This window comes from Myripristis murdjan, chromosome 9 (assembly GCF_902150065.1).
Source record: "Myripristis murdjan chromosome 9, fMyrMur1.1, whole genome shotgun sequence".
Lineage (NCBI taxonomy): Eukaryota > Metazoa > Chordata > Actinopteri > Holocentriformes > Holocentridae > Myripristis > Myripristis murdjan.
In genome coordinates, this window is record NC_043988.1 from 31311553 (window position 1) to 31334979 (window position 23427).

The 23427-nt window shown below is 41.4% G+C and overlaps 1 protein-coding gene across 1 annotated transcript in view; it reads right to left on the reverse strand.

Annotated features, from left to right (window-relative positions):
- adamts3 (ADAM metallopeptidase with thrombospondin type 1 motif, 3) overlaps positions 1-14169 on the reverse strand; it is a 170495-nt gene extending 156326 nt beyond the window's left edge. The window contains exon 1 of the mRNA XM_030059711.1: positions 13983-14169. Coding sequence (XP_029915571.1) covers positions 13983-14169 — 187 coding nt within the window. The remainder of the gene's footprint in view (positions 1-13982) is intronic.
- Positions 14170-23427: the final 9258 nt, after the last annotated feature.

The window sequence follows — 23427 nt, forward strand, 5'->3', positions numbered from 1 at the left end:
TCTCTGTTTTGAAGAGACTTTATTGGCGCTGTCAACCGGGGGCAGAGGCGACCCAACAGAGCGTGGAGATGGCCTTTGTTTTAGTGTTTTATACTAGAAAGAGTTATATTCTGCACCACACACATGGATATGATAATAAACCACTGATTAAAAACATTAGAAATTTCAGTCTGAATAAATAGTGGAAAATCTTCACCATTTTCTCAAATATCCTTATCCGTCAGTCTTTGGAAAGCAGTTCTTTGAAGTAAACTGGAAGGAACAACTGCCTCTTAACAAGTCATTAACTCTGATGTTGAGTCTTAAAATCATGTTTTTCTTCAAACAAGGTACAAAAAAAAAAAATCTGCCAGTGGGATGAGATAATCCCTCTTGTTTCCAGAGTAGTTCCACTCATGTCAGGAATTTTCCTGGGAACAGGCATAAATATGTTGAAACAACGCAGATCAGCCCACAAGCATCAAGAAAACAAAACTGGGTTCAAGGAAATTCTTTGACGTTCATTAACATTGGAGGGAAGTGGCGTTATCACATCCCACTGGCAGAGTTTTTTTTTTTTCCACTTATTTGAAGTAAAAACAAGATTTTTAAGATTTTATTCAGATGAAGTTTGTGTGGTATTTCAGTGAGTTTTCAGATAAATTAGCAAAGGGCAAGGCAGACGGCGAATAGAGAAAACTTGAATTCACATTATGAGATATTTCGTCCGGGGCATTCGAGCCGGCTGGCCGTGCTGGTGGTCCTTCCTGTCTCCTTTGTCCTCGGCGTAACTTCACACCAGGGTTGCTCCGAGGAGCTTGTTCAAACTCGGAAGCGTTTCCTCATGGAGTTCACTTCATTTTGGGAAGGTGAGAACAATGCTATTAAAACTTGGGTGGCACCAAAAATCGCCGTAAAATGCGTGTCGCTCCCCGTCCTGGAGAGCCGTGGTGTCGCTCGTCGGGATGGAGAGTGTAATCTGAACCAGCTACAGGAAAAACAACCCCAAAATGCAAGGGTTTATGGGTGTGAGAGGATGGTAAGACGACGGATGTTGACATTTGATTGCAGTTCCTCACGCCTGGGACACTGAAAATAAAAGAATCAGCTGAGGGCAAATCAGCTGCTTCTTCATGTGCTCTTAGCTGGCACGAGAAGATAAACCGTCACGCTTATCCGACACTACAGAGACTGGAATTCGATTTATTTTGAGTCCCTTAATCAAAAATCTCTAACATGGCAGGATGACAGGTAACCAAAACTGTCCAACAAATGAGCTACTTGTGAGCCCATGTGATTTTCTCATTCGCTTGTAATCACGTGAACTCGAATGAACCAGATATGAAAAAAGAAAAAAAAAAAGAGCAAACAAGCTGCGACACAGCGAGCTTTTCCACCACGGTTTGGAGCAAAGAAAAGGGACTGGAGGGAGTGTTGGTTCCCTGACTCGCTGTGTGAGGCGGCGGCGGCGGCTGCGGCGTTCCGGATGCACCACACATGGAAGACACATGATCGTATATCACCGCTTTTATTGGGCACAGCTAAAGGCCCCGTGTCAAGACACTCTGTTCGCCGCTCCTCGCAGTCAAACCCACGCACAGCCGCCCTCTTATTCCGCCGCCGCCGCCTCAATAATTCAAAGAAATCAGCTGATAAGGAGGAAAAGGATTCTGTTGTTTGCTTGCGTTGTGAGGGCCGTCTGTGATCGAGTAGGTGAGCCGACCGCAGATAAGGAAACCCGGTTAAGTGGAACATCTGCACACCTCATGGCTTTCATCGCCACGGGAGAGGAACCCAAAGACAGACAGAGAGAGAGAGAGGAGAGAGAGAGAGAGAAAGTAGGTAATGTGGGAGGTCAGAGGCAAAAATAAAATACAGGGAAAAATGAGCGGTAGCAAGGAGGTGAAGGCCGGAGTTTAAGGGGCAGGGGAAGAAAAAGCGAGGGCGAAAAGTGAGCACGGAGAGACGTGAAGAGGTCAGGGTTTTTTTTTTTTTTTTTTTTAAGAGTCAAGGTTTGCTGGTTTGTTGGTTTATCAACATCCTGTTCATCCTTGACCCGTTGCAGAGAGAGAGAGAGACCCTCTGACTTCCTTCATCTGGCCTGGGAGTCCCAACATCTGGTCTGTCTTGCAACCACAGGATCCAGACAAATAAGTTGCTGTTATAATTGGCAATGAATCACTTGAAGCAAATTGAAAGCAGGCCTGTGCGGTGAAATCGGATTTCTGTGCAGATAGTGTGAAGAAATTAAACCCATGAGGTTAGGGGGAAGGATTTTTTTTTTCTGCCCCTCTTGTTTCTTTTGTTTGCAGCTGTTTGCTTTGCTATAGGAAGTTTTGGAGAATATCACCGGGGTAGAGCAGATGTCTGCAGCCTATGGAGGTGTGGCACCGGCTCCCCTTGTCAATTATTAGCCGTCGTTCACGTTAACATGCAGGCTTTTTTTTTTCTTCTCCCTCTGAGGTGGACAAATGAAATTCCTCCTGTATTGTTCGCCTGTAAAAAAGCAAAAGGGGGCTGTTTCAGGAGATCCCTAACGATTTTATATGGGAGTAAAACCCAGCGTCAGCAGCCTCTTTATTTCCTGTTTTTCACGCTGTTCCTTTAAAGCTCCACTCCAAGCCTCATTATCTTTCATTTGTCATTTATGTTTTAAATATCAGCCATATAATGAGCCCACAAAAGCGGCACGTGAAAGAATAAACCTTCATCGACTTTTTTTTTTTTTTTTAACCAAAAGAGCTGCGGTGGAAGGAGTAAAACAAACTGCTACCCAAATAGAAGTACTTTTACTTTGCTGGTATTTGACTGCAGTAGAAGTATAAGTACTGCAGTAAAAATCTACTGCAGTAAAAGTAAAAGTGACTGAGCTCCTTTTTTCCAAACAGTAACTGTGTTCGCTGTGATCTCTTCCATGCAGTTAGAAAAGGAGCAAAAGAACACGCTGCAGACTACATGCTTTTAAAGGGGCATTACGCACATTTGACAAGGGTTGATTGAAGCTTCCATCTGTACTTTTTTTTTTCCATTGTGAGCCTTTTATAGGAAATTGGGAAATGACAAAAAGTAGAACCAGCAGTAGAGTCGTAGAAGCAGATCCCTCTTCTCATCTTTGCTGACTGAGCTTTTATTGTGAAAGGTTCCAAAATCTGTCATCGATCATTTGTTCTCTGTAATGGATCTGCAGCAAAAACCTTTTAAAAAAAAAAAAAAAAAAAAAAAAAAATCTAAAAAGTACAAGTACACACAAAAGCTACGAGCACATGCAATTAGTTACTTCCACCTCTGCAAAAGGTCACACCTTTTTCTTCAGGGATTTCTTGAAGAGGACAATGTCAAGGTCTTCTTCTTCCCCCTCAGCAGTTTTGCTATAATACAAGTCAATGATTTCGCCAGACATTCATAAAAGAGAGAGAGAGAAAAAAATGCGTATTCATGGTGAAAACCCATTGTTTCAAAAGTCTTTAATCATAGTCTGTGCTGGCTCTGTGTTTGGGCAACTGGTGCTCAGCAAAGGGATAATGAATACATAGCTCTTAACATGTGATCTTAATTTGTATAATTTTGCAGAGTGAAAATAATCCCACTGGGAGGACACAGAGCCATCGGGGAGTCCAGACGGAGGGAACGGCTAACCTAATTACAAGACGTAGGTATGTGCTTTGAAAGTTGGTTTTCTCTAAAGCGACAACTATCGCCACACTCGAACAAAGCCTCACCCCCACTCGCATTATAAAAGGGGCAGGCGCGGCCGTTTCAAAGAAGGCATGTGGATTGTTTTCTTTTCTCTCCTTCATGCTTTGTCCCGGGACAAAAAAAACGCCCCGACACAATGACTTGTGACGTCTAACAGCCACGTTACGCCACAGTGACAATGCGCAGCTAGGTGGTGCGCCGGGCAGACGCCCCGCGGGGTCAGCGCCGGTTTTGTCCCCGGGTGTCACCGCAACAGAGGGAAGGTACGGCAATAAAATTCCTCGGCATTCCAGCGCAGGGAGGGAGCGCCTGGGATCTGACATAATTTAAAACATCGTTGTCATATTCTGAATGGGAGCCCCCGTCCCCCCCTCCTGAGCGGAGACGATTTTTTTTGCCCCGCTGTTTTGTTTTCTGCGGCTCTTACGTAAGCATGAGCGCCTCTGAACAGTCTTAAGGAGAAAGGCAATTAAGTGAAGGAGGACGGGGGGGCACAAAAGGGCGCTGGGGTGTGTTATAATATGCATATGAATGGATGGGAAGCGATTAGCTGCAAAGTCTACAGGGATAAGAAAAAAAAAATACTGTTCACCTATCAAGGATATCAACTTTGGGCCCGTGAGATGAAAGGAAGATTTTGACCTCAGAAACTGTCGGTCAGCGTCTTCGGTCAGCACTTTAAAACACAAAACGGACACAAAGACGTGGATATTTTACTTATTTTACATGGATATTTTATCTGTTCACTCCTTTATGTTACATATTAATTTTATCTAATCTTCATTTCACCTCGGCTCGACCTCTGCTCGGATGTGTTTGTCATTTCCGGCAGAAGCAGCAGGGGTTGGTTCGTATAAACAGACGAAGGACAGGGCCGTACAGACGAAGAAAAGAGCGCCACCTGCAGGAACGCAAACGCCGTCAACAGAAAATCCAGCTCCCGCCCCCACACTGTTTGATTGACAGGTGATCTCGAGGAAGCACAGCGCCGAAACATGACACCAAAGACGGGGACGAAATTTCAGAAAAGCATCTTGGCCTGTACTCTCTTTCTTTCTTTCTTTCTTCTGTCTTTTTCCTCACTTACATTTTGTTTTATAGTTTTCATGCGCTTATCTTTTTGCACCCGACCGACCAGTCACTTTATACTTTTAATATCGCGACTGTCCAACCAAAACCTTGTATCTCCGTAACATCAACTCAAGATTCAAGATTCAAGATTTATTCGTCACATGCATGAATGTACAGGTACAGCAGCAGTGAAATGTAATTGCAACAACTCCAGCACTGTGCAAGTAAAAGATAAAAATAAAAATAATAATAATAATAATAACGATAATAATAATTAAAAAAAAATAAAATAAAATAAAAATAAAGATAAAATAGAAAGAATATATGGCATTCCTATATACAATGAACAACCTGTATACAATATAAAACAATATACAAAAAGTACAAATAAGTAGGGGGTATGTACAAACTTTTCAAAAACTAAAGAAAACAGTCTTGTCGTTAGACTGATGAGTCATTTTTCGGTTTATATAACTGCTTATAAAGGTTTCGTAGATCTTTCTGAACCCAGGTAAATACTCCCATTCAGTAAAAACATGAAAATCGCCAAAGTTGGAAATTCACCAGACAAAGATGATGTATTTGTATATATATTTGTATATTTTATATCCCTTCTGATTGTTACTTTTTTGCTTTAGACTTTGCTTTTGAAGTGTTTTCTGTTTGTCCTAAAAGTGCTACAGCCCACAAATACAATTATTGTTATTATTCCACTTTGGCTTGCAAAACAGGCTGTGTGTGTGTGCGCATTTTGCTTTTGCTTTGCTATTTATATTTTTGGTTTGTGTGTTTTGGGGCCCCCGACACGACACCTGACAGCAGGTCCAACCCAATCATCTATGTGCACACGGGAATGTAACCACAGGCGTCCCGCACTCGCTAATTTCCAGCATCTTCCAGCTGTTTCGGAGGAAGAGGAGCCAGCAGAGCGCCTCACTCTCTCTGAATCTCAACCACCTTCAGCCCGGCGCTGCAGCCAGCACCTGCAAACACACACACGCTGACCAGGATTAATGTGTGTGTTTGTGTGTGTGTGTGTGTGTGTGTGTGTGCGCGCAGCCAAAAGTATGAGTCAAATCACGTCATGTTTGTTTGTATAGGCTGTAATCACAGTTACAGTGTCAAAGGACTTCACAACACTCGCATTACCAAAACAATAAAGCAAAACGGCACCTTCCAACCTCCGAGTCTCGATGGGAACGAGGAAAAACTCCCAGGAAAAATTCATAAGGATGAAAAATGGAAGAATCCTCCACCTGCCAGGATGTGCGGTGGCTGCCGAGAGCAGGCACGTAATATTAAGACACGTACGGTGATCTGTGGATCCAAGGAGAACCCCTGCGCCTTCTCCACCATCATCAGCACCTAAACATCACATCTTTATTGCATTAGTTTTCCTCTTTTGAATTCATTAAATCAGTTTTCGGGTGTGGTGTGCACCTTGCAGTCTGTTCGTATGTCTTAATGTGGGTCATTCACTCTCGGTTGTCTCATGTCATCATCTGGAAAGTATCCGGATTAAGTTTATCCACGTAAAATGTCAGTGTAGCTAAATGCACTCAAGAAACAAGAAACATATGAAACACATGTAAATCTGGCTGCTGAATCATCTCCAGATTTTTTTTTTTTTTTTTTTTTTTTTAAAGACGGATTTGAGGCAGATGTTGTAAATGCATCCATCGCTACGGCTTCTTGAAGCACAGAGGAGACAACAGTTTCTTACGTATTGTTTTTATGTATTTTTTTTTTATATGTATTGTTTTTTTTATGTATTTCTTTTATGAACTGTTTTTATGACTTAGTTGTAAAGCACTTTGGGTACCTTTTGGTTATTGTAAAGGGCTATAGAAATAAATTTGATTTGATTTGATTTGAAGTCATGGCCCTGTTTGCTCTAAGCCACGCCCCCCTTTTTTTGTTGCCATAGGCCACGCCCCTTTTCATGCAATCAGTGTGGAAAGTTGGTCAGTGATGCCGTGACCCATGAGCAACCTCCCAGCTGGATTTTGTGGCGTTAAGTGGTTGTGTTTGGAAACTAAAGAGCTTTTTGTGCCAAATCCAAAAAGTTAATCTGTCCGGTTCATTTTGGGCTGTCCCGCTGACGGACTGACAGGTACAAAAGCATAACCCCTTTACCTTGGCGGAGCGAGTTACCGATCCACTCCAGCTCATTGGCAGCTCTGAGCACGAGCCGCCCCCGCCGGTCTCGGTTGTGTTCTCGCATCCAAACAGACCTCGGGACAAGAGCTGCTGCCGAGGTCGACTTCCTCACCCCTGCTGCACACCGTCTGCCTGAAATCTGGTTTATACTGAAATTTGAACAAGATAATAAACGTCGCTCCAGCTCACTCGTTTAGAGCAGCAGAAAAACAGGTGACGTGAACAGGATTTCATTTCAGTACAGCTGAGTAGAGATGCAGCTCACTGTGAGCACACTCTAAAAAATAAAACATTGGGCCAACAAAAAAAATTAAGGCAACGTTTTGCATCAAGCTTTTTGAGTTATGACAACTTCTGGTAGAATTACATTGATCCAACACATTTATTTAAATATGATGAATTAGCTTTTCTGCCATAATCATAAGCATTTCTGAGTAACATGAACTTAATATCAGCCAACATGAACACAAGTTTTCAAGCTGACTTTATTTTAAAAATCAAGTTGTCCAAATAATTTTTTCAATATTTGAAAGCATTTTCAATACAACCATAGCCTAATATTTCTCTAGATTAAATTAATTTTTTTATGTTCACCAACTTCTAGCATTGTATTTTCCCAACAAAAAATATTTTTTCATCCCAACTCATCTTTCTTTTTTCTTTTCTTTTCTTTTCTTTTCTTGTCTTAGTAAAGCCTACCTTTCTGAATGAAGTCAAACAAAGCAAAGATTAGACAATTAGGCTGCCTTTATTTTGCACTGTGATTTCACATCATCAGCACATTACACTCAAAATTAAAATTTACACAAATATCTATAAATATAACCTGATAAAACCTCAACCTTTGATAACTGTAACAGTAACACCAGTATTATGGATTAACTCTAAACGTAATGTCCTCAGTCCAAACTTCCAACTCACTGAGAGTGCTGAGGTTTTAGAGCACAATCAGAAAATACTGCACTTAAGATTCATTACTTTTGAGCTGGCTTTTTGTCCATCAAGCACCAGGAATCACTTCTGAAATACCTCAAAAGGTCTCAAAAGTACAACATTTACAAGCCCATTGCATTGTGTTAGATACTGGAAAAAAATGTTTTTTACATATGTACTAACTTCACAAAATGCTTAACAAAAAATGTATTTGCAATGCAATTACAGTGAAGTGGTAGCTAATTAGCAACAGGTTTGTCACACAAAGTATGTAGCTTTATGCAACCTATCATGAACTGAAAAAAAAATGGTCAGAATGACACAGGAGTGGTGCTATTTTAAGACCATACTGTTTCAGGACATGCTGTCAAATTTAACCATTCAATGTTTACAATTTATTACTCAAATTAAAGATTCAGATACATCAGATGAAGGAACCTACTATGATATGGTTAAATTTATGGTTGTTTCATCCCCTCCATATTGCTCCCTAGTTAACATTATTTAGTTTAGCATTGGTGGATGTCTTGTTCTCATTTTGTTCTCTACTGGAACATTGCAAAGTACTCATGCAAGAACAACACATAAACAATAGAACTGCAGAACTGTTTTAAGCATAAAATTACCCCCTCAGTGTTAGATTAAGAGTGCCTGCTTGTTTGTCAGACAATAACAGTTTTACAAAAAGCTAATTGGCATACAGTGTCTAACTTACAGTGTCTAACAGCAAAAAACAGGAAGTGTGTGTTGATAATCATATCACCATTCAAAGTAAAAAATGCCCACAATGTTTGAGTAACAAAGAAAATATATAACTGTAATAACCGTTCACCTTGTTTGAGAAAGAACACGCATTGTGTTGCTTGTATTTTTCCTCAGTCTGCAGCCATTTGAACTTGTCCAGGCATGTATAGTGGGCGGGGAAATTCAAAGTGTAGAAAAATTAAGTTGTCAGCAAATGTAATTACGTTACCAGGACATTAATTTTGTTCCTTATTGTTGTGTAAAAGATTTTAAGTTTGGCTAAGTCATGATAGTGTGTTGAGACAGTAGGTGTAATTTTGGTGTCAATAGGACTCAATAAAATAACAGTTCAAAACAAAAAGTCTGATGATATCATAGAACTCATTTTTTTTTCTCACAACAATACAAGTATTTAAGCACTGGCTAAAGGTCCTCTGAATTACTTTTTAGAGTGCAGTGTGGTTAAATGAGGTTAAATGTATGAATATATTGCATCTTAATCCGGATACAGCGCAGATACAGGTTGCATTAAATGACCGGGTGCCACTCAGTGTGTTTACATGCATGCTAATTTTCCACTATTATCTTGAATATGACAATACTCTGGGTGTAATGTGGGTCATGTTAACAGCATATTCCACCTGGATATTTCTAATAAGGCCTTTTTCGAATGTAGCATTTTCTGATTAAGACATGTGGGATTTGCTGATGTTATTCAGGTTTTAGGAGGATTCTCTGGTCATGCAGTTTGTGACACACGGCTGCTCTGTGAGGGTCGTGTCTAGATGGTAACCCTAGATTTGAGAAACTCAAATCTCTTTTCAAACTCTGTTCAAACTGTCTAGATGGTAACCCTAGATTTGCGAAACTCAGATCTCTGTTCAAACTCTGTTCAAACTGTCTAGATGGTAACCCTAGATTTGCGAAACTCAGATCTCTGTTCAAACTCTGTTCAAACTGTCTAAATGGTAACCCTACATTTTAGAAACTCAAATCTCTGTTCAAACTCTGTTCAAACTGTCTAGATGGTAACCCTAGATTTGCGAAACTCAAATCTCTGTTCAAACTCTGTTCAGACTGTCTAGATGGTAACCCTAGATTTGCGAAACTCAAATCTCTGTTCAAACTGTCTAGATGGTAACCCTAGATTTGCGAAACTCAAATCTCTGTTCAAACTGTCGCGAGTGTGTTTAGGGGTTAAAGTAAAGCTTAGGGCAGAGTTAGTGCACATGAACGAGAGTGCACGAGAGTTTTGCAAATCCGGGGTTACCCTTTGGAAACGTAAACCAACCAACCAGCCAGCTAACAGTTTGCAAGGCTGGGGTAGAGATGCGTTCACAAAATAAAAGCCCACATTCCTGGTGGGAGGGAGAAACATGCCTGCTTTCAAACATTAGATTTGGATATCAGCTGGTTTTTGGAAAATGTGTGAATTCCTCTTCAATAAGGTGGTTGAATGAATGAAAGAGGAACAAGTTGGAGTTTGCACGGCTGCATGCATAAATGGGAATATTAGTGGCATATTCACCTTCATTAGCCGTGTACACAGCTAAGTAGGAATATTGTCTGTTTGGGAAAAAAATGTGCATGTAAATATTGTGAGTGAGACCTAAAACAGTGGTTAGAAGTGAGGCCAGAGGAAGCCAAAACGGTGGTTTAAAATGAAGAACGAGGCAGCACACCCTGTGATGCCTGCCTCTGTCTGTCTTCCTGGTTCGCTCCTCAGTCGCAGGACTCCAGTGGAAACAGCCATAAACCGGAGCAACGCAGCGAGGGAGGTGAGCCGGTGCCCCCCGTACACAGTTAGAAGTGGGTCACGTTTCCCCTGACGGATGGTTTTACACCGCGCCTTGTAAACACAAGATGAAAAAGACTGCCACCCAGGCATCAGTCAGCTGCCGTGTGGCTCCCAGTCTCACCTACTGCACAACACGTTTCCAGATGACCTTAACAAGGCAACTCCAACCCGCTTTTTGTGTCCGCCTCGTGAAAAAGAGCAGGGAGAATGCGTGTGTGTGTGTGTGTGTGTGGGTGATGGGGGAGGTAATGCTGTATTCTGTGCTAAATAAAATGCCACGACAATAGTTCTCCTGCTGACTGAGCTCTGCACACGTGGCTGCATTCAGCGCCGTGCCCGCACTGATCCCCTCAGAAACTTTCATGCTGTATTTACGCAAACAATCAATTTGTCACTTAGGCACAACCGAGCGCTAAGTAAACATATATGATTCAGTATTGCTTAGGCAAATAGAATGAATAGACAGAAATAAATAAAATATGTGCAGACACCAGTGCTCTTACTTGGGAATATAAAAATACCACCAGCTCTTTCACAGACGTTGTTTTTGTCTTTCTTAAAGCTGCGACAAATAAATAATTAAACAACAGATCATCACAAAACCATATATTTAAGCTGTAAACATGGAATTATGAATTCTAGCGTCCAAAATTAACACTGTACTTAATCCCAATATTTTCTAAAATTAATCCCTACCTCCACTTCTATGCTCCTTTTTTTTTTGTTTGTTTGTTTTTAATTATTAATATTCATGTATATATAGCTTCTAGCACTAAATGTTGAAATTTGATCTTTGTGGCAACCCCTTCAGTCCATTAGTGGTGATTTTTACAACGTGACATGACTGTATAGAGGTGAATGTAACTGATTATGTTATATTTTATTACCTTGGATCGCAGACAGTGGTGGATTTGCGGCAATGTTCGCTGCCTGTGCCGTCCAACTTTTGTATTTTGTGACACAAAGCGAGAGATCAAAGGCTTCCAAAAAAAAAAAAAAAGAATCTGAAGTTTTTCCCAGATGCCAGCTGTCGTACTTCCAGTAAATCTGACAGGACGCGAACAAGGCACGAGGCTGCTGTGTCAACTCCATAGTCATAAAAACAAAAGAAAACAACACATAGAATAAATCAGTACACGCTCTGCAGCCGTGACAGTGTGCTATCAGTATTGATTTGAGGATGATGTATTGAGGTTAAACTCAGTTGGTTTCTAATGCAAAGTTGTGTTGTTGAGTAAAACCAAATAAACTGTAAAAGTGGAGCAGGGTGACTCAGCACCTCATGCACAGTGTGTAATTCACGCATCGGTGGCTAAGAACAAAATTAATGCTGTTTGGTCCACGGAGATAGAACCATGTTTGCAGCTCAGTGTGATAAAGTGCTGATTCATGTTTCAATTAAGCCCCAGTGGGTTTTAATGCAAAGACGCGATTTTGCACGATCATTATTCTGAAAAGAAAAGAAACGGGAAAAGAGAGGAACGGAAACAGAGGACAGGAAACCCTTTGATTAACGAGGTCTAATGCGGAGTGTGAAGTTACTGCATAGGACATTAATTAAGAGCAGCGTTAAAGCTCTTTGATGGATATGCTGCATGACCACACTGACAGCTCCAAAACATGGTTTTTAATTCGCTCTTTAAACCAAACAACGGAAAAGAAAAGGAAAAAAAAAAAACGTAATTAACAAGGTCTTACATGCAGGGTGTGAAGATAATGAACAGCAGCTTCCAGGGTATATTATACATTCCTAACTGATACTGGAGTCTAATTAGCACAAATTGAATTAAGTACCGAATAAATGACATGTACGTTTGTGTACTGAACGCCTATAACCCTGTCAACAATTAAGATAAATGGTGGTGATTCACTCTTTAAACTCAGTGGGTTTCTAATGCAAATAATGGTGCCCGAGCGATCTGAAAAGAAAAGAAAAGAAAAGAAAAGAAAAGAAAAGAAAAGAAAAGAAAAGAAAAGAAAAGAAAAAAGAAAAGAAAATAAATGAAATGAAAAGAAAAGAACTAACAAGGCCCTCAGGGCGGTGTAAAGTTCACAGCTTCCACAGTGCATTATAGATGTGATACTGGCACTGAAACCACCCAAATGTTTCTGTTGAAATAAATTCTGTCATGGACTTCTGCAGTGGGATGGATGTGCTTCATGTGTTTCGTGTGTGTGTGCATGTGTGTGTTCAGTGGCGGTCTGCATGCGGCTCCATACGGTACAGTGCGTATCACCCAGGCGGGGTCTTCCTCACGCCGCCCACCCTGCTGCCTCACAAAGGCTTCCTGGGTTTATTTCCACAGAGCCGGGCGGCCTCCCACGCGGTTCACCTTTTAGAAACAAGCCGGTCTCGGAGGCCTGCCCGCTTCCCACCACAAACAGCCTGGAACACTTTTACATCTAACATACACAGCTCAGGGCGGTGTATCTGGACGTATGTTTGTGCATACATTAATAACGCCCGGGAAACAAGGGCATTATTCACTCCCAAAGTCGGGAGGCGTGCGAATTCAAAACGAGGTCCCAGTCGTGAAAGGCTCAAAGTGCGGGGCGCAGCTTCGTAAATACACTTCACAATAATGGACACCGTATAGGAAATGCATTGGGCAGGGTTGAAGGAAAGGGCAGGAAGCGCCGACACGGTTTGGGATTTTTCATTATTTTTTTATTACCTCTGCCAGTGGAGCCGGAGCTGGATGGCCCTCAGCCGGTTATCTCAAAAAGTTATAATTGGATTTGGATGAAACTTTGTGGAAAAGGTTGGTCGTGGGACAAAGAAGAACTGATTAGCTCTCTGTAGGTGAACCTCTTCAGGACTTCTGAAGAGGTTCACGTACACCTGCATCGATCTTCAAGACATAAGAAGAGACAAAACCTCCATTATTGGCCCGGGTTAAAGAACGCGGGGCCGCTGGAGGGCTCATTTTCAGTTTCGACGTAATTTGATCTGCTTATTTTTGCAAGACTTGGTGCAGCGGTGATGAGGCCCCAATAGTCACTTAATAAATTTAATGCTTATTGTTCACAAAGTATTGTATAATTAGGTGAATTACTTACCACTACCACATCTCTCATGTCATTTCAGGTGCATGAAAAAGTGATGGGGTGAAATAAGCTGGCAATAAGGCATGAAAGAAATTATTGCATTTGTACAAAGTTTTCAGTTTTTCAGTGGATGTGGATTTGGCTGTGTGTAATGTATTATTTATTGTAATGTAAAATGTTTAATTTTTTAATGTAGTTCCAGCTCCAGGTTTGATATTTTTTGGCAATGCTATAATGACAGAAGTTCAAAACAGGTTTGGACATTTTGTATGTTTGCAACAGATATTATGCAATAAAAACAAAAACTTAAAGAAAAAAAGAAAAAATATCTTTACTTTTTTCTTTAGTGATCAGATAAAATGTCATAACTTTTTGCCCTAAATTCCACTTTATTTTTCCCCCTTGCACATGAACAAAAAGAAGAAAAAAAGAAATTAAAAGCTCTTTTATTTAACTTCAAGTTAATTTTGCAAACAATGTCAGGCTGTTCACTTCATGTCAATGTTTTTTTTAGCTTCTACTCTTCATCTCAGCTGCAGTTTGTGATAATAACCTGGCCAGCAGCTCTGCAGACACAGGCGGCCATCTGCTCCAACCTTCCCCTCTGGTGCCAAAACCAGTAAAAACACCAAACCATCACATCCGGCCGTCACCTCAGCAGATTCTCGAGAGCCGTCTCCCTCCTTATCCAAGCCTCCAGAGGACTTGAGCTCCGGCGTCCTGCAGCGGGAGCCCGGCATCACGCTGTGGAGGGATGCTGCTCAACGAGACGGAGAGGCGGCGCGATGAAGATCAGAGTTTCACCGCAGTCTTCACCGAAACGCTGATTCATCCTCACCAAAGTGTAGGGAGGGAGCTCCACTGTGCTGACGTACTGAGAAACCTTGTAAGACCTTTGAGAGTTGATTTTTTTTTTTTTCTGTGCTGCGTATCGGATCATTAACAGATTCATCTTTATTCAAGAGATTCAAACAGTCACACACACACATGCAATCATGCATGTATGCACACACATGTTAGTACATACACATTTATGCACACACACATGCACACTTCCTAAACCGTGTCAAACCAGGCTCTTTGTGGCTGCGCTGAAAAAACTCAAATGTCAAATGTACTTCTGACAGAATTACTTTCCTAACATGACAGTTTGGATCGTCATATCTGCTGCTCCAAGAGAGTGTAATAAATCCAAGTTTGGTCCATTAACTCCCTTCCTGTTGTGAGAACAAGAGCTTCACCGCGAGTGTGCTGCTCCAAAATAAATGCAGTAGATACATGCCGGAAAACAACACCATTCTGAGCGGTGAAACAAAGCCGAAAATTTGTATTTAAGGATTAACAACAACACCCGTTTGTTTTGGTTTCACTTTCAACGCTCTTTCTCATTTTCTGGCTCCCGGAGTGGCAGAACTATTTTCAGCCGTGGCACTGCCACCGTGAATATGGGACACAGTGGAAGTGCTGTACCGCCGAAAATAGTTTCGCCACTTTGGAAGCTGCGATGGCTGTCTTTGCTCACACTAACAACCCAGTTCTTCTTCTGTTGTTTCTAAATGAAACGTAAATGTGACGTGCGCCACTTCCTGTGTCCTGGACGATTGTTCCTGGCAAACAGCTACTGGATATCGAATGTATAGTGAGTAAACCGCCACAAAAATAACCGCTTAGCACCAAACACCTCGCCAAAATGAGAAAAAAAAAATCACAAATCTTGCATATCACCACTTTAGTCATCTAGCCTTTAACTAGCTCCTATTTTATTCCACACTGTTGTTTTATTTGCATCTTTTGTTTTATTTCAAATTTTATTTCAATTTTTAGCCTTTTCTTTTTAATTCCACCCTGCGCTGTGTTTTATTCTTTTTAATGTTTTATTTAATGTTTTCAAATGTTCTTCTTTTTATTGTGAAGCACTTTGAGCTGCAATTCTTGTATGAAAGGTGCTATACAAATAAAGTTTTATTATTATTATTATTATTATTATTATTATTATTATTTACGCTGGTTAAAGGAATCTCAGATTGCCAGAGAAATGGATTAAAAGTGCTTTGAGACATCATTTATTTCGAGAAACCGAGATAAAAAATTGTGGCGGAGACTTAGAAGAAGTTCCATCAATGTTGTCGCAATTCCTACGGATCACCAGTAGAGGTCGATAAAGGTAATAGATTACATAATGCCCCTTTAAAGAGTGACTAAGCCCTAAGCCGACAGCTCTGTGAAGCCTGATGGTGAAAATTAAGGCGCAGCACGTCGTTACTATGACGGCAGGTGATGTCACCACCTGTCGTTCTCCACAGGTGGTGACATCACCCGCCGCCAAAGACCAGGCAGCCTGATTTTCACCAGTAGATGCCAGGATTCAGAGATTTGGAACAGGGTTTAGTCACTCTTCAGACCTCGCCATTGATTAGTGGATCATGACCGACGTGTTGTTATATGTTCAAAACTAGTTTTCCAGTGGCGCGGTGAGAATAGACACGGATGAATGAGGTAACAACACACTGTGGCTGGGGCTTTCTCCCTGACTCCATGGCTCAGGCTGCTCACTGAACCACCGCAGCACCTCATTACTCACTTTTCCTGCCAAGTCGTATTCTCATGAACTAAAATAATGTGATAATAATGTCACACATTACTGATCCTCGCAGGGAAACTCTATTTTTTCTTTTTCCTCTCCTCCCGATGGTGGTCTCCCACTCACTCCTCCACCCCGCTGCTTAATATCCAATAAATAAATAAAAAGCTCTCATGCTCGGCAAAGTGGTAAATCATCATCAGATCTTGTGGGATGCGGGTAATGTCTCATTATTAAGAATATATGTGACATGGCTTACTCATTTCCACATTTTTTATCTTTGCGGATTATCACCATTTATAAAACCCAGAGTGGGAACAGAATCCCAGCACACACACACACAAAAAAAGGTTGCGGTCACTGAATGTGGGCTCAATAATTCAGATACAGACAAAGGTGATGTTGAAAAGGTAAAAGGTGTTTGTTGCAGAGGTGAGGATGGCTTTGGCCGGCAGGGGAGCGGAGTTGGGCGGTGCAGTGAGGTGGCCAGCAGGTGACTGAGGGTTTGATGAGCAGGCGGGTCGGGGCAGTGGGCAGCCGGGCGGGTCGGAGGAGTGTGATCCAGGAGCCACGGGGCGGGGGGGGGGGGGACAGGGTAAGCACAAAGCTAACACGCTGACACGAGGAAATAGCAGCTCTGAATACAGAGTGACCACCACTGAGGTTGAACGAAGATCTGGCGATGAGAGGATGGAGACCCGCAGTTTGTTTACAGCAGCAATAATGAGTTTGTTTGTTCCCTCTTATTGCCAGGTTCCCATATTCCTGTGTTCTTCTTCTTCTTCTTCTTCTTCTTCTTCTTCTTTCTTTCTTTCTTCAGAGGAAGTCCTACTTCCCATGCGCGAAAAATCACCAAATTTTGCACAAAGGTCCAGTCCCATGCCAGATCACCTCAGATGCAAACTCAAGCCAATAGTCCAGATGGTGGCGCTACAGCAAGCCTCTAAATTTCAAAACTTTGAAAATTCATAACAAATCAACTATATGTGCTACAGCTTTGCAACTTTCACCAAAATGTAGCCCCAATGCTGAAGAAACCTTTGTACCCTTTACACTTAAAGATCAGTGTTTCACTTATGGAGCAAGTCAATCATTGTTAAAAACAAATTACCAACATCTCCATGCTGTCTAGATGCAATATGTGTATTTTCAGATTTTTGTCTTGATGACTGATTTTTTTTTTTTTTTTTTTTTTTTTTACAGTGGTTTGAAATCTGCCTCTCCATGCACAGGCGGCTGCTATAATGTGACTGGCTGAGTCAATTTGTTAAGCCTCACATGAAGTGACACTTGCCACTTAGCTCAGTGAGATAGAGCCTTGTCCTTCATGCCAGAAATTGTGAGTTCAAACCTCGACTGATGAAAAATGCACATTAGAATGCCACCTTTCTTTTCATCTTCCTATTCTCCACTTGTTGCTCAGAATTGCCTTAATTTGCCTAAAATTGCCCGGCCCTGACCATTGCTGTGCAGCAGCTATAATTAAGATTAGCTTCTACAGAGCAGCAGCTATTCTTCCTGAGCAAGCCAGCCAGATAACCTTAAAATGTGTTTCTGAATATCTTCTGAATTTTTGTTTATTACAGCAACAACATTCAGGGATGACTGCAACATTCAGCTTTTGTTTTTCAGATTCAAATAAATTACCGCTGTGATATACAGCATGTCTTCTACAGTTATCTGGCTGACTTTCTAATCCTGCTTGGTGGCAAACCCTCCTGGGGCCAAAATAGTTTAAATAGTGACGATTTAAAATATCACAGTTACAACAACAATTAATGCAATATATTTTTGTGCGAAATTATTTTTATTGCTATTCAGATATTCCACAGTTATTAACATCATAGAACTAATAAACACGGCTGACAACACATTTTAAAAACTGACACAAATAAAAGAAAATAAACAAGCTCTGACTGAATCCGCCAGCATCTACAGTTATTGATCCACAGAAGATTTATTAATTACTAAAATTTCTTAAGTAATGTCCAATTAAGTATTTTCTATGATGTTTTCTTATGCTGTGTTGTCTGTGTTGTTTTTATGCTGTGTTTTTTTCTGTCGTTGCTGTATTCTGTATTTATTTTTACTGTAAGGTGACCTTGAGTGCCATGAAAGGCGCCATAACAAATAAAATGTATTATTATTATTATTATAATGAAGTAAGTGTTTTTCTTTTTAACTGTGTGGAGAGCAGGTGTGCAGGCTGAACAGGTGAAATGTGGAATAAGCGGTGATCAGGAAGGGAGCCGGAGAAACCCAGAAGAAAGCGCGCGCGCACACACACACACACACACAGGAAGCACATGGAAAAGGGGAAAACACAAGGGAAATGACAAGATCTCGGCCGTGACCATGGCGAGAAAAACGACAAACTTGCAGGAATAGCTCAGTGTCAGAAGTGAAGTGAAGATCTGCTGAAGTGAGAAATGAGTCACTTGACTGGATGACGCATGACGGCCAGTGACTCACAGGGTAGCTGCTGCTCTCCAGGGATTAACCGACTGGTGATTTTCCTGCAGATGCTGATAACTAACTAGGTTCTGGGTGAACATAGCGCTCTGGGCACCAAACACTCCCTCACACCACCGATTATCTTATTAACTCTGTGTCTGTAATGGCGACTTCTCCAGCGAAACCCTGCAATTCTCACATTTTCTTCAGTTTCTCAAGTTCTTCAGGACTTGCATTAGCCAGAGGGGGCATATATGTGTGAGTGTGTGTGTGAGTGTGTGTGGGTGGGTGTAAAGTGAAGATGATGATCCCAAGTGGAGGCACACTCCATAAACGATGGGTGGGAAAAAATCCTTTCGCTCCGTCTGTCATGTTGATTTGCATAAATGATGACCTTTATCTCTAATGTGTGATAATATATCCTAATATATTTTGTTTATTTTGAGTTGAGATTGTATCCAAAGCTGTCCCTCATTTTCTTTGAAAGGCAAACATGGAATTATGAATTAGTATCTGTTATATCATCGCCTTGCTTTTTTAAAAAAATATTTCCTTTGAGTGCCATAGCAACCACCTAGCAATGTCCCAGCAACCATCCCAAACACCATAGCAACCGTCTTGCAACCACCTGGAGCACCATAGCAACCCTCTAGCAGCAACCCCACACTTCTTTTCAACTCCCCCCCTAATTTTCTAATTTCCCTTTAAAGTGTTACTGAATCATTTCCATTAAGTGTTTTGTGTGTGAGTGTGTGTGTGTGTGTGTGTGTCTGAGTGTCCTGTGTGAGCATGAGTGTGTGGTTGTGTTCACCCTTTCCCAGGTGCCTTCCTCCCCTCTCTGGTCTTGGCTGTCGTTCCTACTTCATGCCTTTTCTGCCGGCCTGTTGTTTATTCTTTTGTAATTTTCATCCAATTATGATCTTAATCTGTTTTCTTTGTTTTGTTTTGATTCATTTATTTTGCTTAAATATTTGACTTACTACTGATTAGAGCTAATAACTCGGCCCACTCGGCCCCCGCTGCCCTGGTGGCCGGTGCTGGAAGAGCTTCCATCTCTCTGCGATCCTTCCCAAGATTTCTGTGATTTTTTTTTCCTCTCTTGCCTTTGGGTTTTTTTTTTTTTTAATTTTGGGAGGGAGGGGGGTGGGAGTTTTTTTCTTGCCTGCTATGAGGGTTTAGGTCAGCGTGTTCTCCATCAACTGCGGGCCTGCAGAGCCCTTTGAGACTGTAACTGTGATTACAGGCTCTAAATAAACATGAACTTGAACTTATGTGTCGCTACATCTCCAACACATGCCATTTGTGCAGCCCGCCGCGGTCTGGCTGAAACTGCTCCCTGCCACCATCCTTTTGTGCTGATGTTGGCACAGCGCTGTTGTCACAAAACCAGCTCCACAGGAAAGTCCAATATTTGAACGTTTCACCCTTACCTCAGTGTGCGTCGCCTGAGCGGAGCTGGACTCGAGGAGGGGCTGCCGACCAGACAAACAGAGACTACAGACAGAAGAATTACAGCCACCGGCCTGTCGCTCTTACACTAACACACACTGGACTGGTGAGGATGTATGTGTGCAGAATCATAAATAAGAAGCGTCACAGATTTTTTGCATAAACCTATGAGATCGTTTAATACCTTGAATGTTAATTTTAACTACCTATTATGGTTTCAAACGCCAAACTCCAAACTAGAAAACCTGGATTTCAAATCGGTATCAAAGCTGTGGACAACTTCCATCACAGACATTTTACAAACTGTGACAAATCCAGATTATTCAGTAGTAAATTCTGGAAAGATTGCACAAACAGAAGCAGAGCTATTCTGGAGGCAGAAATAATCTCACTTAAATCTCCTAAATCTCAGTGGCTGGAGCCAAACAACACAGTTTTTCAGATTAATAAAATAATATTAAACTGAAGCCCAATGGAAAGACAAAGGATAATGGAAGATGTATTGATTATTGGGATGCTGAACCCATGCCATGTATCAACAGGGTGTTTTCGAATTTGGCTTGTTAGTCGTGCTGACCTTCTGAGATCATGAATGAATGAAAAAACACAATTTTCGATCGTACTTACTTACATTTTGACCTCCTTAGCCCACTTAGCCGGGCTGTGTCACTTCAAAACTGTGGCTCTTCGGCTCCGCCCGCTGAGGTTTAACTCCATGACATGACATTATATTTATGCCAGCTCTGCCTTTGAGAAATGTTTTCACAGTGCCGGCGTCCCGGTGCCCCCGCCGTCCCGCAGCGGCTGTCAGCGCTGATCAGACACTGACAGACGCTGACCGCTGCTGCAGTTTGCCTCACCCCCAGCATCTCACCCGATCACGTCCCAGCTCACCTCGGCAGCCCTCTCCACAGTAACAGGGCTGATGATGTGGTGACTTTTTTTTTTAATCTCAAAAAAGTTAAGGAATCACCTGCCAAATTAGTCATTGAGTAATTAACAATCCTATCACTTCCTAACAGATTTACCATGAGGCCTTTTAACACTTCCTAAACCCCCACCACCCCCCACATCCACATCTGGACTGGACTTATGCTTTTATTATTGCTATGGTATGCTGCTCATATGTATTTTTATAGTTATCTATTTATTTATTATTATATGTTATATGTTTTGTTTTTGTTTTTTTTGAGCTGCTGGATACCTGAATTTCCCTGTGAGATGAATAAAGTATCTTCTATTCTATTCTATTCTATTCTATTCTATTCTATCCTCCTGAGACCCAGCCTATTCAATTATGTCCTCTGTAGTGGACATCAATTGATCGTCTATATCCTTTTACTCATTTGAGCTGCCCCATCAAGTCCTGGTGTACTGTACAGAGGACATCCAGGCCTTTCCAATGATATCTCATGTGATAAGGTGGGATGAGGGGAACACTCACTTTCTATTGAGCCAAAATGGCAGCGGCAGAAAAACACACGTCGTGAAAAAAGAAAGAGGAAGTCAAATATTGTTTAGCTATTGGTTTTTACTTATGAAAATTATATATTTTCTTGTTAATGGCATTGATTGTCTGTAATTGATTATCTGTGGTTATTTGATTGGTTTTTTTTTTATTATTTAAATTTAAAATTATCAGTTTTTTACAGTAAAATCCACTACAGTGGACGTACTGTAAAATCTAAAGTAAAAATATTTTTGTGAAATTCTAAATTGTGAGTTGTTGTTTTAACTCTAAATAGACAAGAAATCACAAAAAAAAGTTAAATTGGAAGACACTTTTTTTCCTCGGGTCTCAGGAGGCTATGATGATTTTGTGCTCTGGTGCGGTAAAAAAAAAAAAAATCTGCGTCTTTATATATGTATTTGAAGCAGGGATCCCCACTTCTGCTGCCATGGCTCTATCAACACTTTGGCACATTTAAGGTTCCTGTCTTACTCATTCGATTCCCCAATTTCGACTCCAACTGGTGCACTTCCTCCTCAGCCCGACCTCTTCAAAAATCATTATTTTAACTGAAAGGAGGAAAGCGGTACAATCATGTCGGTGTTGAAGCTATCAGAGTGTAGACATAACTCATTCCTACCTTGACTTTGACCCCTGCTTTTACATTCTGCCCCGGGCTCCTGCTGTCTCTCTGCCGTGTTTTTGTTTCGCCGTCATCCTGAGCATCTCTGACAGGCTTCTCCGATATTGCCTGAATATTGTTGGTCACGCAGAATTTTACATATTTTACATTTGAATGAATTATTCATTGAATTCCCTGATGTACGTACATGCTGCCTTCAACAACACAAATGGCTCTTGATTTGCATGGCTTTATCCTAATCATCCAGGCCTGGTTTAGATTATGATTCAGCTTGGAACGGAGCCTTTTCTTCTCTACGGCGCGGTGTTGAAATCATACTGTACTTGTCATATCATGTCATTATCAGGCAAATCCCTCCTTGGAGCCGTTCCCTGCACCCAACAGTCCATTTCGACTCCCTAATGATTATGTCCTGGGTGCCTGAAGCGGCTACGGCGCATTTACCATGCTGTGTTAAACGTCCACATTCTAAGGTAAGGTTTTTGAGAAAGCCTTTCAGCAGATTTTGGGGTTGTGTGTCCGAGTCTAAAGACGCCAAACACTTCTTGCCAAATGTGGAGTGGCACGTAACCGACAGCGACCTGCCGAGACACGAGCGGCCCAAAAGTCAAGTAGCTCTTTTGTGCAGAGATTAGAATAAGGAAGCCCTTCCACTTTTTGATTGGCGAATAATGAGGCTTTCTGTCTTTTGTGTTGCCAAACATTGCAGATCCTCAGGAGATATCATTAGGCGGATCATTTTGTCTCACGGTGACTTTTATCTAACACAGATGATAATTTCAAACAAACCGGTGAGTGTGTGCCCATCCGAGCACATCAAAGACACTTCACATCCCTTTATTTCAACAAAACCTGCACTCTGAATAAAGCCTTTTTTAATTTATTTTTTTTTCTAGTCAGAGACAATTAAATATAAATATATAACTGCGCCAGAGGGGCACAGAAATTTCTGAATTTATTTTGACTGTTGGAGCATGGCCATCTCCTTTCTAAAACACACTTTCACAGCTGCCAGAGGATACATTCACCGCTGTCTGTGTGCAGCACCTCAGGTTACGGCCATCACTATTCATCATGGAGTATTGAGTACGGGGACAGCTCAAAGCTTTCCCTTCATATTTTCATACTTCACACTTTTTATTTCCATTTTATTGTTTAGCCGACAGTGTTTTCCACATCGACTCGCAAAGCGTGGAAGAGGAGAGCAGCCTCGAGGCCTCTGCAGTGACCTCGCCTCAGTCATTTTCCACAGTAGGCCTATTCTTGAAAAAGTTGATCTCGCCCCGCATTTCAAACTGAAAAAAAAAAAAAAAAAGTCATGTCCCGATTTAAGTTTTCCATAAAACGCTTAGCTGGATCCTACATTAGCATTGCATTAACCAAACTGTCACAAAGTTGAATATTTACTGAGAACTCATTTT